Raw genomic sequence first — 12,963 nt, 5'->3', positions numbered from 1 at the left:
GGGGAGAGCGCTCCTAAACTCAGCCTGTGGAGAGCAGGCATTCCAGCAGTGATAGCAGAGTGCTGTTCTCCTTCACTCTGAATTCCCTATTTGTTCAGGAGAAAGATCAGGGGGCTCGAAAATTCCCTCGATCCCTCGGTCCAACGTTCTATTTTAAAAGCAGCCGTCCCAGCGGCGGCCTGGTTTTCATCATGACCATTTTGAGTTTCGGAAGCCAGAAGTGCGTAGTTCTAACCCCCTCTGGGCTCTGCATTGCGGAGCTGTTGTTCACATCCTCTCTGCTACTGTACTGAACATAGCCCTGGCCTTTAACCTCTTAATTAGGTGGAATGTTCATCCCCCCCCCCCAGTCCCCAGGGCTGTGGTTCTGAAAAATATGATTTTTTTGTTCACCTTTGATATTTTATCCTCAGATGAGTTTGAACTGACAAAGCCCACAAACCACATGATTATGGAACTGTTAGCATAGGTTAAGTAAACTCTGGGGAAGGGTTGTGGTGGAAGATAAGTGTGCCCTCTATAGGTCTGCTGAATTCATCTGTGCATCATTCCTGAAAGTAGCCTTTCACACTGCAGAGGAACACCGTTAAAATAGAACAATGGCATATCAACAAAAGCTCACACTGGGCCTTTATTGTGAAGAAAATGGATGATTATCTGCGCACGCACAGTGAAAAGAGTTAGGATTATATGCCTTAAATGGAAGAATCTCTTGCAAAAAGTGAACTGGAGAGTAACTGAATCCTCGTGTGATTTATGTGTTTATCTTTAAACTCGAAGTGTAATTAAATTGGTCTCAGATTTAGATAACGCATGTCTGAAGCGGGCAATGTTTCCATTAACTGTGCTTGAACGGACCTGCAGTTTTAGAGGTCATGCGTGCCTCAGCATTATTTGAAATGGGGATCAGGCATGAGCTTGGTTTAGTGGAGAGAATCCACTAAATGCAGTACTATTTTTTCAGTACAGTAAGCCTCTGATATTCCTCTGATTGATTGGTGATGCCTGTCAGTCTGGTACAGGCAGATGATTGGTGATGCCTGGCTCTCCAAGCCTTGTCACAAGACTACTGTATTTATTCATAGCCGCAAGATCCTTGTTTGCATGGTGTTTGTGTGTGCGTGCGCGCCCGTGTATGTGTGTGTGCCCGTGCAAGTGTGTGTGTGTGTGTGTGCATGTGTCTATGAGTGTGCATGCATACTCGATGTGTGTATGTGTATGTGCACGTGTGCACGTGTGTGTGTGTTTGCTGGATCAGGAATGTTCTTTTATCATTTGAAGTGGCGATTCTGAAAAAATCATTTGCAGTATAATCCTCTCCATCCTGGAAAGCTTTCCAAATCCATAAAGAGTTTCAGACAATGTGGAGACTTGAGAATATATCCTGAGAATCATCTGGAATACTGAACCCTGTGCAGGTCACTTTACCTGGCCAAAGGCTCACATAACCAACCTGCAGGTTTTGGCGTGGTGTTTGTAAAGCAGGTTAGTATGCCTGTCAGACAGAGATACTGTGATGCATGCTTTTGTCATTTATTTCCCCTTGTCTTTTGATTCCAATCCTGGTGACAGCGATGATCTGTAGCGTGATCTGCTGCTCAGTGTCCGTATTCAGCCGCAGTTACAGAGCGCTTCCTCGCTGAATTTTGGTTCAGGCTCCAGCGATTGGTGATAGGATCGGCCCCCGGCATTGGGCTCATTAATCTGCCTTGCGTATCAAAAAAGCAAAAACATCTCTCACATCAAAGGAAGGAGAGAGAGAGAGTTAAGGAGAGAGAGAGAGAGAGAGAGAGAGAGAGAGAGAGAGTGAGAGAGAGAGAGAGAGAGAGAGAGAGAGGGAGAGAGAGAGAGAGAGAGAGAGAGAGAGAGAGAGATAGAGAGGGAGAGAGAGAGAGAGAGAGATAGAGAGAGAATTATATAATTCAGAATTATATAACCTACTGGGAAACTAAAACAAAACTGCAAAGTAAAATGAAATGTTATTTGGCCCTAAAAAGACAGTATGCTGTAGCGAACTACCTGACCACAGTTACTGACAAAAAACTGAGAACCACCTTGACGAGGTACAGACTCAGCGAGCACCACTTAGCCATAGAAACTGGCAGGCACAGACAATCATGGTTGCCAGAAGAAAATAGATTGTGCCAACAATGCAAAGGCAACCAAATTGAAACGGAAAAACACTTCCTAATGGAATGCACAAAATTTGACCAAATTCGCCAAAGATTCTACCAAAAAATAATCCAGAAATGTCCCCAATTCAATGATATACCCAATGACGATAGATTACCCTACCTATTAGGAGAAGAAAAAGGCTGCTGCATATTAGCAGCACAATTTGTGTTCTCATGCCATACTCTGAGGGACAATGTGTGACCACCTCATGCACACATTTACACACAGCATACACACATACAAGCAGACACATAATATTCACTCATGCACATAACACACAGATAGTCAGACACACACACACACACACCTAACATCACTTACTGATATTTTTTTTAATATAACGGATTAACTGTATATAGTTGTATGTTATAACCACTGCTTTGGCAACACAAGTGCCTATATTTGTCATGCCAATAAAGCACTTTGAAATTGAAATTGAAATTGAGAGAGAGAGAGAGAGAGAGAGAGAGAGAGAGAGAGAGAGAGAGAGAGATAACAGTGCCATTGCATTGTGTGGGTAAGGGGCTGTCTCTGCAGTAGGTACAGTAATGTTATTAGTAGATGAACATCGGTAGCAGCAGACTGTGCTGTACTGTGTGTTGCCGTGTGGGTCATCTCTTTAAAATCTGACTGCTGGCTGCCCAGCTAGCGCACAGTGCTGAAATGGGAGCAGATCAAAGCCAGGACTCGGCTGTCACAGTGACCCACAAAGGAGGAGTTCATCTGAGCTCCACATGTTTGACAGATGACCTGCCTGGACGCTTATTGGATTGCATTCGGCTGTTGCTCGGAGAGCTGTCCGACCGACACGCCCCTCCCAGCAGTACGCACAGGGCTCAGGAACCTGGCCAGGTCATGTGACCCTTGACCACAACAGTCGCTGTAAAAAAAAAAAAAATTCTGGGTTGTTCTTCAACATAACTGCGGATCCTTGCAACCGCAAGCAAACATCATCTGCTGCGCAACTGTGGGAATGTCTGAGCTCTGACAGGCAAGTAATACACTTCATCATTCTTTGGATGAAAATAACACCCCCTGCAGGAAAATTCCTCAGGCCTCACATCCACCCTCCCCCCCACCCCACCTCACACCGGATATTTATTTGCAACTGCGTTTACAGCGATCGTTCACTTTCTGTTTTAAAAAATATATATTTATTTTCATTGTAGCAGTTGTTTTGATTGACCCAGGCAGGGTTTATGTGCTGTGAAGGATTTTCTGGGGGCATTCTCAGTTCTGAGTGCCCTCAGATCATCAAGAAACTTATTCTGTAAATATTTTGTATTTACTTCCCTGCAAAAAAACTGTCTGGGCCAATCAAATGCATGCACTTAAAATGAGGTAATATCAGAAAGTGAAATTCCACTTTAATCCTCTTTTTTGGAGAGCTCTCAGTTGGTTTGGAACATGGTGTTAATTTAATGTTAAACCGCTGCCACCATGTTGATTTCTATTAACATCTGAGAAAGAAGAGGCTCTACTGATCTCACAGACTTCCCCATTCAGATGCTAAGCTTCGGTCGACAATGTGGGAGTGCTTCAGTGCAGAGGAGCACATGGCTGTGGTTTAATTGGGTGGTTAAACGGTACGGTGGCATTTATGTATTTATTTATTTTTTACGTGGCCCCGGGCAGAGGGGCAGCCCTCTAACCTTTATGCTTTAAAGGCGCACTGCTGTCTGAGCAGGTTTTGCCATCCTGTCCTATTTCTGCGCGCTGTTGTGTGTCTCCCAGATGTAGGAGTCCCAAGCTCCCTCACCTCCTTTTACCAAGTTTGTTTTTCAACACAGATTTGTGATTTTTAAAGAAAAATGACCTCCGTGATTATTTTCCTAACCACACTGTTAATATTGCGGTCATGTGTATCCGAAGCTGTGGTTTGACTGTGAGTTCAGTCAGGTGAACCCCTGGCATGGTTCCCACTTGTATGCTTTACTATGTTCTCTAGCGGCAGAGAACTTAAACTTTCCCCAGCATGTTGTAATTACATGTTTCCTCTGTGTATGCACACGAGCTGTAGTTGATCACTGCCAACCACAAAAACTTGTCCAACCTGCACTACTGCAGGGCGGGTGGGTGGCTGCGACAAATGGTGAAATGTTGTAAATTGGAGTTGTGTTGGAATTGTGACGGACATGCGAAAAATTGTTGACTTTCGCGTACTTTCCCTTTTAAATTTAGCTAACATGCTGCAAATGCCGCTTGACACAGGCGCACAGTGCACAGTTCACCCTCGGCGCGCGACGCCGGATGGAACGGGCCACTGGTGCGGGTGGCCGCTCCTCTCCCGCACGCCCGGGTTCATTACCGCCAGAACGCGAGCCATCACGGGGAGGCAGCTCTTCCTAGCAGGGCAGGGGGAGAGCCGTCAGAGAGGGCGAGAGATCTGCGGAGCGTCACGGGCGGAGAAAGCCTGCCGCTCACAACAACCAGATGTGGTCACGGTTTTTTACTGGGTTTACACCGCACACTGCAGGGTTGGTTACTCAGGACTGGAGAATCTGTGCTGGTGTCACGTCTGATATACAGTCGATGCATATTCTCTGGACTGTGAATATGTGTGGACATATGTTTACTGTGTCTCGCTCAATGCATGCTGGGATAGGCTCCAGCACCCCCCGTGACCCTGCCCAGGATAAGCGGGTATAGATAATGGATGGATGGATGGATATGTGTACAGTGGACTGTGTACAGTGGACATACTAATAGGGCTTCTTGGACTACTCAGTCAGTCTGGATGTGTGATTGGACGCTGGCACTCCCACACAGTGACATGCAAGACTGAATAAAACTCAGATTCATTTGACAGTTCTAAAGCATGAGACTACCTTTATGGAAAATAAATACAATTAAATTATCAAGATATTGCAGCACTTTGTGATGTACGGGGAGATGCACAAAATATGACCATTTTCAGGTATCGCACCATTATATTTTCAGAAGGTCAATATATTTACAACATATTGCGTGTCCATAGGGGTGAGCCAAGATCAGCTGGAAGTCAAAGGGAGCTAGAGCCTTTAGACCTGTCAGATGCCATCAGATTTTGCAATGCAGAACAGATCGCTTACAGATGTATCTCCTCCACCCTCTCCTCAGTCAGGACCTCTGACTGAACTCTTCTTTTCTGAGGAGGAATATGGACTTGGTATGATATGGAAATGTTTTTTTGGGGCTGACAGGTGCTAGCAGTATATATGGTGATGTAAACATTTGGAGCTCTGTTTTAATTCACATTCAAATGTTTAACTTCAGAATAGCACTTGGTGTACGTTTAACTTATACGATTGATATTATTTATATTTGAAGGTGGATTTCGTTTGCTCTGGCCTTGCTATTCTTCACTGAGGGAGAGAGTATGTGAGTGTGCACACTTGCATATTTTACATATCAATAATCACATTATACTGGAATGAGTATCAGTGACCTGTATATATGAGGAAGGTTCCAGAATGGAATGTCTCATTGCTAGATTTGGAGACTTGGCTTATGTGCTTTTATGTGGATTGATTTACGCTTGGACTGTGGAGAGCTCCTGTAAGCAGAACTGCTTCACAGAGCTGTTATCACTCCTCTGTTTCTGGAACTTGTAAAGACAGATGTAGGAACTGCGTCCTGAAATTAGGGGTTTGATTCCATCAACATTTGTTCTCAACTTTGACTTACAAAAGGATGAAAGGACTGGACCAATTGCTTGTACTGAGAACTTATTTTTGTATACTTTTCTTATTCTAAACATATTTATAATATTCAGTATGCAATCCTCTAATCCACTTATTTTTGGTTATCAGTCATACACAATCTTGTGTGAGGTCATGCTTATAGCTGATAAACAGTCTTTTTTAAGAGTGTTTTTTTTTAACATCCTGATCCTGGATGTGGCTCTTTGTCTTTAAAAATGGAACAAACAAAAAATCAGTCACACTACATTTTATCACAGTAGGCCTCACTTCCACATGGACACACACATAGACATGCACACACAAAAGCTGGGATCCGGTCAAAAGTCTATGGACATTAAGTCCAGGAAACAAGCTAGCTAGAGAGAGAGAGGGGGGGGGAGTGGGGGGGGGGGGGGGGGGGGGGGGTGCAGAGATGTGTAGGAAGGTGACACAGCTATATACTTCCCCAGGTATATGCAAACAGTCACTGAGTGTACAGTATAACATTTAATGCCCTTGTTAACCAAACACAGCTTGTGAAGCCCCGCTTTCACTGGTTTTAGGTACTAGGGCTGTGGATTTCACGTTTACACATACACACACACACACACACACACACGTTGCTGCTCCCGCATTCCACACAGATTCTGGAGCAGCGGCGCATGTGTGTATGAAACACATGGCCTTCACCCGTAGATGGACACACACATACACACAAACACACACTCACACATTCAGGAAAGAAAGGGGAACAGCATAACGAGGAAGAAAATAGCTGCCCATTCAGAGCAAAAGAAAAATCCACATAAACAAAAGATGTGGGTGCTTCCTTCAGGAGCATCCTGTCGGGAAGGAAGGCAAAGGATCGGCTACGCTTCCTCTCCCAAGCAGATATGTGACAGGACTGAAGTAAGCCACATACAAACACCCTTTTCTAGGAAACAGTGTTGGTTTAGTTTAGGGGGAAACAACAGTGAATTATCCCCTAGTGATAGGATCGCTTTGTTCCACTAGACCCCTGTGTTCAGAGGGACTCAATTACGCAGAGTTACACTGAAGTGATAGAGCCACTCAGTTCTGTTTGATGTTCGGTGGTTGCATCAATTTGCCACATTAAATTGTTGCAATAGAGTCCACCCACACCCAGCATATAACCTGTACATATTTATTGATTTACTATTGTTGTTGTTGCTGTTGTTATTGTTATTGTTACATTTATCATTATTATTATTTTGATATTATTATTTTAAGTATTGTTTATATTTTGGCAATAATTACGTTTTTGTTTCATGTCAACAAAGAAAACTGAATTATAATTTGAGTCACACCATTGCATTAGAATGTCGTGACAGTGACTCAAAATAGTGCTGTGCTCTACCCAAGACAAAAAAATATGAGAAACAAAAGAGACATGAAACAAAAGAATCAGTGATTTGAGGTCATTATTCATTCTTCTTCTTATTATTGTTATTATTAATACTACTACTACCACCACTAATAATAATAATAACAACAACAACAATAATTATTATTATTATTGTCAGTTATTCATTATTCATTTCAATCTTGTGAAAAGTTCAAGCCCATATATGTAGCTTTGTTGCAGGCACCCATTCAGTGGTGACTCTCCAGAGCAGTACAGGCACTTCTGTGGAATTGATTCATTTGAACTCTGCACTTGTGTGGTAGGCAAAGCAGATGTGCTTGTAACGCAGGGCACAGGCCACCTTGCCAAAACAAATGTCAGACTTTTAAACAGCACTCTAACAAAGTAAACCGCCATCTAACGAACGCGTCATCTGCACGTGACTCGAGGGAATGAGGTCATCATGCAGGCACGTGGATGACGGAGGTTTCTGGAAAGTGTTTACGGGGAGGGGGGCGGGCGTAACTGTGTTTCAAGGAACATGGGCTGCCGTCATCGGTCCTAACGATCGCCGTGGAGATGAACCAGACCCCCCGTGAACAAATACGGTGTGGATGAGGAGCAGAGCATGAACAAACTGTAGTGTGCCTCACACACACACGCTCACGCACGCAGACACACACGCACACATGCATTCACACACCTGGAATCACATCTGGGGTCACACATGCACTCAGGGTTATGTCTGCTGTACACTCACAATACTCAGTGTCTAGGTGCTGATATTTACTTCTTTACTTAGAGCATACATGAGTAGGATGGGCCTGAGTGTGTGCTCATTTGCGCCTCCTGTCAGTAGACTAAAAATATACAGTCAACCACAACATGCAACATACGGGACAGATAAGTACAGATAGCAGGCTGTACAACTTTCAGTTTAATTCATATAACCTTCCTACTGTTGTGGTTTTGAAGATCCAGTATTGGTTGATGTTCAGACAGTAGCATGTCAGCAGAAAAATCACTTGTCTGTGTTATGGGGGAAAGGGTGGGCGTGGCAGACCTAGGCTACTATAGTAACAGTGAAGGAGGAACACGGTGTTCGAGAAGGATACACTATAACTTTTCATCTCCCTGTCTGTACCGCGATGGTCTGGGGCATTGATTCAATTTGGAAGCCGCTTGGAGGATAAGTATTTACTGCAGTCTGGGTTATTTCAGTCTCTGGCGAAAACCACAAGGTTATGGGCGGGGCCGGGTGGTGCTGCTGGGGAAGAGCTTCCTGTCGACAGCCTTGAAACTACAAGCTGTGGGTCTTGTGGGGTCAGCCAAAACATACCTGCTGGTGTCTCTTCACTTCTGTCACTGATAGACCGAGCAGATTGTATAATTTGGACAATTGACTTTGGCTCCTTGTCCGGGAGGGACAGTGATAGGGGATTTTTGGGTTCTGTTCAGGAGCACAAACCCACAAATTGGTTCATTTTGTAGTTGGTTGTGATAGAAAGTAATGGCTGATGACATTGAATCTGATAACCTTTAATCTGTGCCCTGTTCTGTGAAGTGGTGAAACTCCAGTGCTTGGTGCTACTGTTCTGATCCATGAAGCATGGTTGACACATCAGTGACCTTTCCCCCTCCCTCTCTCTCTTTCTCACTCTCTCCGTCCTTTTCTCTCTCTCTCTTCTCTACCTGTCTATCTTGGTCTCTCTCTTGCCAGGTTCCTGGTGTTGTTTTTTTGTTTTTGTTTCTTGTGTTTTGTTTTCTTGTCTGTTCCAGTTATGTGAAGTCCACTGAGCGGGACCAAAAAAAGTTTTCGGTTGTGTTCCCTTGGGATCTCCCATAGGCGCCGAACACCAGCCTCACATTCCCACGATGGCATCCTCTAAGCATGTTCTCATAGCAGTAAAAGGCACTACGCTGGGCTGGGGCCAGTTTAATCAGGAATCTAGATTTAGTGCCTTTTTTTCAAATGGTTTTTTGTCCTCTGATCTCTCTGATGTCATGTTTGGGTTTCTGAAGATGTAAACAGGCCAAAGAGCCAAAATATGACGCGTGTTTCAACGAGCTAGCCAGCTTTGATCTCCTGTCAGATTAGTGCGTTGCGGTTACACGGCAGGATAGCCATCGCAGAACCTAGAATGCTGAACCGTGCACAGGTGATATGGTGACATATATACTCACAGCATGGAACACTGGACTCTTCATGTGTGTCAAAACAAAATCATCTTTTGGAGATTTTCTCTCCAGGCATTCATGCGGTATGCAGTTCTAAAAAATAGACCATGTTCTGTTTCTAACTATTTGTATCCTACGATTCTAAAACTACTAAATTTGTGAAACTACTGAGTCAGGGAATGGTATGACTACTACTGTGCTAGCTTGATGCTGGTGAGGCGCATTCGCCAGTGCTTGGTGAAATCAAAAGTTGAGTTTGCTGCCATCTACTGGCTGATATTGTGATACTACATTAGTGCTGTTGAATTCCATGAACAGCAGGGCTGCTTCCATAATGGATGTCACGTATGTAATAGAAGAGGTTTGTACCTGTACACTGAGGTGTGTGTGTTCTCTCTGCAGGGCTGTGCAGGTGCGGGATGTGGAGGAAAGTGTGACTGCAGCGGTGTGAAAGGAGAAAAGGTGAGTGGTTTATAGTCGTTGCCTTTCAGACAAACCTGAGGCATAATAAGGTGAGCTTTACGAGGCTGGCATTGGAAGAGCAGTTTGGCGATCACTGTGCTCATGAGTGAATGGCTGCAGGGGGACATTTTAGTTTTTGGAGTAAGTTATCTGATCTTTCAGCAGCCCAGTTCAGCTGCTCCACACCATACAGCCAAATCAGCACTCACCTGCCTGCGTTAGTAAAATCAGCTCTTATCTGTGCTTGGTGGCTTGTGCTTTTCGCTGGCTCATGGACCTCCTGTTCCGAGCCGTTAAAGCCGATAATGCCTTGCACATGCTCTTTCCAATCAGTCATTTCATTTTTGCTTCGCCTAAGATGGAATTCTTCCCCTGCTCTGATGATGTCACTTCCCCCCTCTCGTCCCCCACGGCAACCGTTCTGTTCCCGCTGGCAGGAGGCCCGGTTCCCATGATCCGATCCTGTCTAGATTTTCCTGGCCTTTCTTGTTCTCTCTCCAGTGTGAGAGCGTTGATGGCAGCAGTAGAGGGGAACATGGCAAACAGAAGCCCTCTAGGTACAGCTTTCAGCGACCCCGCTGCCAAATAAAATAGCCCAAGGCAAACACACGAGGCTTAGCCCTAAGAAAGCCAAACAGTGGAACCAGGGGGCCATCTCAAAAAGCTTAACCCTGAACACACACGTACGGAGGCCTGCAGTTTTAAAATCTGGCACATTCTCACAGTCCCTGGATGACATACTTTTGGTTATTTGTAAAGATTTTCACATAGGTGGTTGGAAGTGATGACATGTCATTATTTAAAATTTATTAAAATTGTAATGTGCTTGGGGAAAAAATGAATGCGTGCTGAAATAGTGAAATTTTCATTTTCATGCACATGCCTGGAAAATGTAGAAAGGGGCCATGGGAAGAAAGTGGGACTGCTCTTTTTATAAGTCTTGTTTATGACCAAAAAATGTGTGGAATGTACTGCTAAAAGATGGGAATGCAGAAAGAAACATGTTATTAACTGTAACTATTATCCCAGCCGTGTCTTCTAGTTAGAAATAGATTTAGTTTGATGAAGGAAATGTCGATTAATGGGAGTGAAACCACATGAATGTCACATCAGCTTCACACACTTACGTACACACAGACACACACACACATAAGCATTCTTAGATGTGGAACCCCTGAGAAAAATGTAGAAAAAACTGTGGGAGGAAGTAGTTCACTGGGTCAGGCCATATAGAGAGAGCAATACTACCACCTAGTGACTGCTAGGGGTGTTGATTATTGAACAGGGAAAGTCCATTTCTATAGCCCAGTTAAGTACAGTATGTTGACCTAATTGTAACATGATTAATGCTGTTATGGGAATATAATTAATTTCAACACTTAATCACTGTTTTAACCACTGTTCTGCATTAGGTACAGCTAACATATAACTGAAGATTTAAAGATTGCGCTCCTGTGGTTTTAAATGTAAATGTAAGTCAAAGTTAGAAAAATGGTTTTGGGAAAAGCTTAAGCAGGTGAGCCAGTGATTTCCCATGAAGCCTGTGTGTACCCATTGCTTTTGGCCACACCCACACGTTCAGTGGTCCACAACAATCTGTCAGTGATTCGCATACAATGTGGCAATACAATGCAATGGTCTGCTGCTTCTGTTTCTCCAAGGGTGAGAGGGGATTTCCTGGCCTGCAGGGCAACATGGGGTTTCCTGGAATGCAAGGACACGAGGGCCCAACGGGGCCGATGGGGCCCAAGGTGAGTGAAGCCCACAGGGCCCCCTGACCCCCTGCTCTGGGCCACCCAGGAGCCAGATGCCACCCCCCCCCCCCATCCAGCGGCAGACTCCAGAGGCCAGAAAGAGTGCTCCAGAACGGATTATTCACAGAGAGCATGTTTTACATTGGCAGTTGTATACTGTGCAGCTCTACCCTACAAAAGCTATATAAGCAGAGTTTTACTACTCCCTGTGAAAGCAGTGCCACCTGAAACACAAATGTACGCATACAGTAACTCATGGGTCAATATATCCAGCTCTAGTCTTGCCCATGGGGTTCCAGACCATCAGACAACATCATCGCAGTTGGAAAACTGGGTCTGTGCTCTCACGCAGGAAGTCTTCGCTGCGGAGAGGAAGTGGTGGAGGACGTGCAGCATTAATCACTCGTACAGGGCGTTGGGGTTGCGAACTCTGGTCTAAGGGACACCCTGTTCTCAGTAGTTCCCATTTTCCCACAGCCTGTCCCTGTGCCTGTACATTTTAGCCACTATGCAATTACCTAACGGCATCTAAAACTACCAAATTTTTATCCTAGACTACTCATGTTTATGTTTTAGAACAATTCTTTTCCATGTGTGTTGTTGTATCTTGTAAATTCATGAGTGTCTGTTCTAACTTGGCTGCAACCAGGAGAGCAATGATCTGCTGATTGATTGTCAAAACAATAAGTCACTCACTTCCAGATCTGGATGGGTGGGGTGGAGGGGAAAGACCGGGGACATAATATTTCAAAGGTCAGAATTTTCCCACCTCTTCAATGGTGAATGTTTCATCTGGGAGAATTTAATGTAAACAGTGAAACAATGGAGTGCGCTGTGCAGTTTTGTGAGGTGCCAGGGCAATGTATCTTTTTTTCTCTGTTAGTGTTTCATTGTTCCGAGCTGCAGAATTGTTTTGAGACACAACTAGATAGATGAGTGCACATAGGGCTACGATTCACGCCCAAACCATATGACTGGGATGACTGTCTCATTGCTCAACAGCGGCCTCTGCTGGTAAATTGAGTTCCCACAGCCTAATGTTGAACCTGCACACAAACAATTTTGACTCATTTCTGACTCAACTCATGGATTGCGGTATGAAAAGCAGCAGTGGCTTAAAATCACCCATGCCTGAGGAGAGAGAAAAATTTGGAAAAGGCAAAAAGGGCGATGCTGTCCTTATTTTAAAATTATAGCCATATAACAGACGGTCTTAACCAGAGCAAATTATGGCAATTTATATGAACATATTTACAGGACATTTCCAGAAGCAGTTCTGGTTAAGTACCATGCACACGAGAACAACAACAATGCCACTCCTGGGAACTGAACTTGGGGAACCCGGTTCCCTAACCTTAATGCTATA

The 12,963-nt window shown here is 44.3% G+C and overlaps 1 protein-coding gene across 2 annotated transcripts in view; it reads left to right on the top strand.

The window, feature by feature from the left end:
- Positions 1-12,963, top strand: part of col4a1 (collagen, type IV, alpha 1) — a 52,069-nt gene that overhangs the window by 11,704 nt on the left and 27,402 nt on the right. For both annotated transcript variants that reach the window (XM_035411471.1, XM_035411470.1), the window contains exons 2-3: positions 9,784-9,843; positions 11,505-11,594. In XM_035411471.1, the coding sequence (XP_035267362.1) occupies positions 9,784-9,843; positions 11,505-11,594 (150 nt within the window). The remainder of the gene's footprint in view (positions 1-9,783; positions 9,844-11,504; positions 11,595-12,963) is intronic.

Source organism: Anguilla anguilla, chromosome 3 (genome assembly GCF_013347855.1).
Source record: "Anguilla anguilla isolate fAngAng1 chromosome 3, fAngAng1.pri, whole genome shotgun sequence".
Taxonomy (NCBI): Eukaryota; Metazoa; Chordata; class Actinopteri; order Anguilliformes; family Anguillidae; genus Anguilla; species Anguilla anguilla.
This window is presented reverse-complemented; position numbering and strand designations above follow the sequence as displayed.